The sequence below is a fragment of the Talpa occidentalis genome, unplaced genomic scaffold (genome assembly GCF_014898055.3).
Source record: "Talpa occidentalis isolate TD23 unplaced genomic scaffold, MPIMG_talOcc4v2.1 talOcc4.10, whole genome shotgun sequence".
NCBI lineage: Eukaryota > Metazoa > Chordata > Mammalia > Eulipotyphla > Talpidae > Talpa > Talpa occidentalis.
This window is the reverse complement of record NW_023600993.1, coordinates 32,073,613-32,079,612: the sequence shown is the minus strand read 5'-3', so window position 1 is coordinate 32,079,612 and position 6,000 is coordinate 32,073,613. Positions and strand designations below refer to the sequence as shown.

Sequence of the window (6,000 nt, the reverse complement as noted above, 5' to 3'; positions counted from 1 at the left end):
AAACTTGCTAGAACTATAAATTCTTGGTTCCTACCTGAGATGACTACATCAGAAGCTCTGGGTGGAAACTAGGTAATCTCGCCGTGTTCTAACAAGGCTGCCAGCATGTGCTCACTCAAGTTTGAGAATCCTTGTTCTCAGCCAGCTCCTACTTACCTTCCCACCCCTCACCCTTTCTCTCCTACCACAATTTCATCATAATAAGTTAACATAGGCAGGTAATCCTGCCAGACTTACCCACCCAGCAAGAGATTACTTGATCAAATAAACATCACTCATAGTTCTCTGTTTATTTCTCTGAGTTATACTTTAGGAAGAAGTAGGTCAATAACCTGAGGAGGACAGAGGTCTCTGGAGAGCAGCCAGTATCAGTTACCTCTCTCAGGGAATCAGTTCCCTAGAAGAGATAATTTTTTTAAGTAGAAGATACCCCAAAATGAAGTTTGAGTTCAACTTGAGTTCAACTCAGAGTTAATTAAACTTCTAGCTCTTGAAAGACAGTTTGTTTTCAGAAATTAAGAAGTGAGGCTGCAGAACTGTTAGGTGTAGAGACAAATGAAAAGGCACCCCAAGGAAAAGTTCTCGTCAAACTCATGTCAAGGTCATGAAGTTTGTTCTTAGGCCCATACCATGGGACACCAACCTCAGCAGAGTTTCTCAGTGTCTCCGTGCCATCTGGTAAAGTTTCAATGACTTCAGAGTAGGACAGGCCCAGGGTTTGGGCTAAAATGGTGTCCTCTGTGCTGGTGCTGGGAATTCCTATTCAGAGGGGAAGAAACACAAAACATCTTCTTTACAAGTACCCAAATCACACTAATAGCTCTGACACTCAGTTTTAGCTTCTTAAAGGAGACTCTATCTTTTTTCAGTTATGGATATAGTGAAAACATGTACATTCACTGTGAAAGGGAGAATGGGCCTGTAAAAACCCGCCACCCAGGGACAACCAGTATACCATATTGGTATTATTTCCTTGAAATCTTTTTCCTTTGCTTAGTTTCTCTCAGAAACTTCAGAACAGTTGTGATTCTAAAATACACAATTTGGAGTGCCTATTGTCACTGAGCTGGCCAACACAAGCATTTGGGAAAGGCTCTCAGTGAGAGAGACCAGAGGGGTTCTCTTGAGAAGTAGGGCTGACTGTTCCAGCATTTCCCAGCACCTAGAAAAATCCACTCAGCCCGGAAGTGGAAAAGCTGCCAACCATGTTTCTTCACATGGTGCTTTGTTCCCAAAGGCAACAATCCGTTCTGCATCACACTGACTCTGCAACCCACACATACCCTTGAGATGAAGGTGAGCACAAGTAAATCACTCATCCAGGAGGCCAAGGCCTATGTTTTGGCTTCCACTATTCACAAACATGGGGTTTTCAGTTGTTGGCTCAGTAGGACAGGATTTCTCCACCTCAGTGCTGCAACCTTCTGGATTTTTATGGGGGGTGGGTGGTTCTGTGCACTGGGGAATGCTGCTTGCTTCTTCTCTACCAGCAGCATCTCCCAAGTTTTGCCAAACAAAAACGCCTCTGAAACTGCCAAAATGTGTGTGCCCTGGTATCCAAGTTGACATTGGTATTGAGAACTCTGGCCACAGAGTCATCTATTAAAGACACTGACACCCTCATGGACACACCATGTGGCAACTGGAGACATAAAACTAAGGGTAACACACAAAATGCTTGAGTCAGGTATCTATGAATAACGTCTCTGGGATGTTGCCCTAAAAGGTAATGTTTGGAGCACAAGTTCTAAGTTCCCTTGGTAAGATGGAAAGTCCTGCGATGTTCCGGCAGAGATTATTGACAAAAAGAATCTAGTGAGGCAAATAAATATTTGGGATGGACTAGAAGGATACTGAATTGTGGAACACATGGCAAGCGATAAATATTACTTGAAAGTGTGCACAGTCCAGGAGGGAAAAGAGTCATTTACTATATTCCAAAGGGTCTGTTCTGGGGGAACGAGAAGTCATACTCCAGTGAAATAGTGACCACAGAATTTATGTGACCACATAAAAATGCTCTGGGCCATCGTGCTGGACATGTGGGTAAAGAATGGGAACTATTAGTAGCAAGCAGGTAGGATGGCCAAAAACACCTCTTAATCTTTTGCTTATTGCTATTTCGCTTTTCTTGAGTGCAAGAGGCATTGATTTAGCAAATGTTAATTATGTAATCATGGGAAATCAAAACAAGAAAAATGATTTTCCATGCACACCAGGAAAATCAGATTTTTTTCTTTCTTTCAGATCTCTCAATATTGTGTCAGCATTTGGACAAAAAATACACACACAAAAGCAAAAAGCCATATGAGAACTCCCTTTGTTGTTTATCTTGGCTGGTTGTACTAAAGAATTTTACTAATTATAAAATGCATAAAAGCAATAGGAGAGATTCCTTTAGGCCATACAGTTTTCAGGCTTAAATGATCGGAAGAGAATGACTTGAGTGGCTAAATACCTGTCTGTTTTGACATTTCTTCAGCCCACTTTGTCAAAAACTGACCTGAGAATTGTGAGGAAAAACATGATTTTGATACGATATGCTATTTCTCCCATGTACTAGGAAATAGAGTGTGGAAATAACCCTTCTCTGCAGGGTTTTGGTACTTTGGAAACTGGCTGGAATAGAAACACTGGTAGAGAGATGCTCAGGTCTGTTCTAAGAGCAACTTGGACAGGATTGTTGTAAGGTTTTCACCCTTTGTTCCTCCCCAAACTTTGCTAGGTGATGCTAGTTAGGACTCTCAGGAATGATAGGGCTGCCAAGGCATTGAATTTATAGTTCTAAACATGCTTTCAGCAATTCCATTAAGATCTGGAACAAGACAAGGATGTCCACTCTCACCACTGCTTTTCAATATAATACTGGAAGTCCTAGCCAGAGCAATAAGACAAGAGAAAGACATCCAAGGAATCCAAATAGGAAAAGAAGAAGTCAAACTATCACTATTTGCAGATGATATGATAATATACATAGAGAACCCAAAATCTCCACAGAAAAAACTAATTCAACTCATCAATCAATTCAGTAAGTGGCAGGATACAAAATCAACACGCAAAAGTCAGTAGCCTTCCTATACACAAACAATAAATCTGAAGAAGAAGAAATCAAAAAAACCACCCCTTTTATATCGAAACAAAAAAAATCAAATATTTGGGAATAAATCTAACAAAAGAGGTAAAGGACCTATACAAAGAAAACTATAAAACACTATTAAAAGAAATAGAAGAAGACACAAAAAGAAATGGAAAGACACCCTGCTCATGGATTGGAAGAATAAACATTATTAAAATGGCCATCCTACCAAAAGCAATATACAGATTCAATGCTATTCCAATCAAAATCTCAATGGCATTCTTCAAAGAAATAGAACAATTATTGATGAAATTCATATGGAATCACCAAAAACCCCGAATAGCCAAAGCTCTACTGAAAAAAAAAAGAAGGAAATGGAGGCATCACACTCCCAGACTTCAAACTATACTACAAAGCCATAATCATCAAAACTGCATGGTATTGGAACAAGAACAGACATACAGACCAATGGAATCGAATAGAAAATCCAGAAATAAACCCACAGATTTATGGTCAACTAATCTTTGACAAAGGAGCAAAGACTATGCATTGGAGCAAAGAAAGTTTGTTCAATAAATGGTGCTGGGAAAACTGGGTCGCTACATGCAAAAGAATGAAGCTTGACCACTACCTCACACCATACACAAAATCAACTCAAAATGGATTAAAGAACTAGACTAAGACCTGAAACCATAAAATACATAGAAGGAAATATAGGCAAAAACACTACGGGATTTGCACATCAAAGACATCTTTACAGACACATCACCCAAAGCAGTGATAGTGAAGAGAAAGATAAACAGCTGGGACTACATCAAATTAAAGAGCTTCTGCACAGCAAAAGAGACAATAACAAAAACAAAGAGAAACCCCACCAACTGGAGAACATTTTTGCACCCAACACTAATGATAAAGGACTGATCACAAAAATCTGCAAAGAGCTGATGAGACTCAGCAACAACAAAGAAAATAATCCAGTCAAAAAATGGGCAGAAGAGCTAAAAAGAAACTTCTCTGAAGAGGAAATGCAAATGGCCAACAGACATATGAAAAAATGTTCAACATCACTTGTAATCAGGGAAATGCAAATCAAAACTACCATGAGATACCATCTCACACCAGTGAGAATGGCACATATTAAAAAAACTAGCAACAACAAATGTTGGCGAGGATGTGGAGAAAAAGGAACTCTTGTGCACTGTTGGTGGGAGTGCAAACTGGTCCAACCATTATGGAGAGCTGTGTGGAGATTTCTGGACCTACTAAACATAGAGCTTCCATATGATCCAGCAATTCCACTCCTAGGTATTTACCCAAAGGACACAAAACATCAATTCCAAGAGCACCTGCACTCCTATGTTTATAGCAGCACTGTTTACAATAGCTAAGCTTTGGAACAACCCAAATGCCCAAAAATAGATGACTGGATCAAGAAGATGTGGTACAATATACCATGGAATATTACTCAGCATTCAAAAAAGATAAACACATGCAATTTGCAGCAACATGGATGGCACTGGAAGGGATCATGCTCAGCGAAATAAGCCAAAAAGAAAAAGAAAAATACCGGATGGTCTCACTCATAGCAGGAATCTAGAAAACTTAAATAAGGGACCAGGAAAATGAATATAAGAAAGTGAAAATCAAAATCAACAAAAAAACTATGAACCAGAGACACTTTTTGGGGGGTGGGGGCGGGAGGGGAAGGATTGGGTTCAGAATGGGGCGTTTGCAATTGTATGGGGGAATATAAAATAAAATTTAATAAAAAAAAAAAAAAAAAAAAAAAAAAAAAAAAATAAACATGCTTTCAGTTTCACTGTGTTTCAAGGTGCTTGTCTTGAACTTCTCAAGTTCACCTCCTCCCCAAAGCCTTCACTAGAAACCCAGTCCACACCCGTCATTTGAGCTTTGGACCCTATCTCAACTGTGCTGTTGATTCTATGAGTTCTGAAATTGGATTTTCATCTGAGTTGCATTGTTCCCCATACCATGTCTATAAGTTTCACCAATTAGCTCTCCCGGCAGGACCTGTGGCCAGACAATTTTTATTATTCTCAGTAGCAATGAGCAAGATATGATAGAGTTGGTATGTTTTCAAAACGTAGGTCTTAAATAAGGGAGGATTAAATGAAGGGGCATTTACTTTTACAAAGAGGCAAAACAGCTCATGGAATCAGTGGTCAGCGCTTTCAGTTGACAGAAGAGGCTAGGATGTGCTCTTAAGGCTGCCAAATATATTATCCTCATGCTGAAACTGAGGCTAAATGGTGAAACTCATCTCAGACCCTAAAATTCATGAAAGAAAGAAAACTAAGATGAGGGGCACAGAAAACCCCCACTTATCTGAAGAAAAGCCGCCTCATCATTCTTCATGTATGAAGGTTTTCCTAGTCACCATGGCTAGGTGATTAGCCATGGAACTTCAGCCAAGTCTACTTTCTTTACCCCTAACCTGCTCTTCAACCTAAAAAATTGAACTTTGTTCTTGACCCTGGTACCACAAACCTACATAACTTCATTCCCTTTCTTAATCAGGGAGGTAGATTTCAATTTATTTCCTACCTCTTTGCCAATCAATTTGCAAATAAAGCTGATTTTTCTTCTCAAATACATGATGTCAATCTGTACACATCAGTGGAGACCCACTGCCCAGGAACAAGGACATTTTAATGCCTGCTCACCTATTTTTGAATCCAAAGAGCCCGCAAAGTCAGCTTCGGCCACGATCACAACAGGGACCTCCTGCTGGGTGAGCATGTTCACAGCCATCACGGGCGTGCGGCAATCTGCAAATGAGAGCAAATAAGTGTGGATGCCGTTCAGCCGGGTGCCAACACCGTCCGAATCTCAGAAGAGACAAGTGAGAAAAATAAGCATTAGAACTTCTGTGTTTGTGTTAATTGTTAGAGTTTGTTCTTTGA

General features: G+C 39.9%; 1 protein-coding gene across 1 annotated transcript in view; it reads right to left on the bottom strand.

The window, feature by feature from the left end:
* Positions 1-6,000, bottom strand: part of LARS2 (leucyl-tRNA synthetase 2, mitochondrial) — a 142,185-nt gene that overhangs the window by 58,917 nt on the left and 77,268 nt on the right. Inside the window, exons 10-11 of the mRNA XM_037527664.2 lie at positions 5,761-5,865; positions 644-759 (exon numbers count right to left, since the gene is read on the bottom strand). Coding sequence (XP_037383561.1) covers positions 644-759; positions 5,761-5,865 — 221 coding nt within the window. The remainder of the gene's footprint in view (positions 1-643; positions 760-5,760; positions 5,866-6,000) is intronic.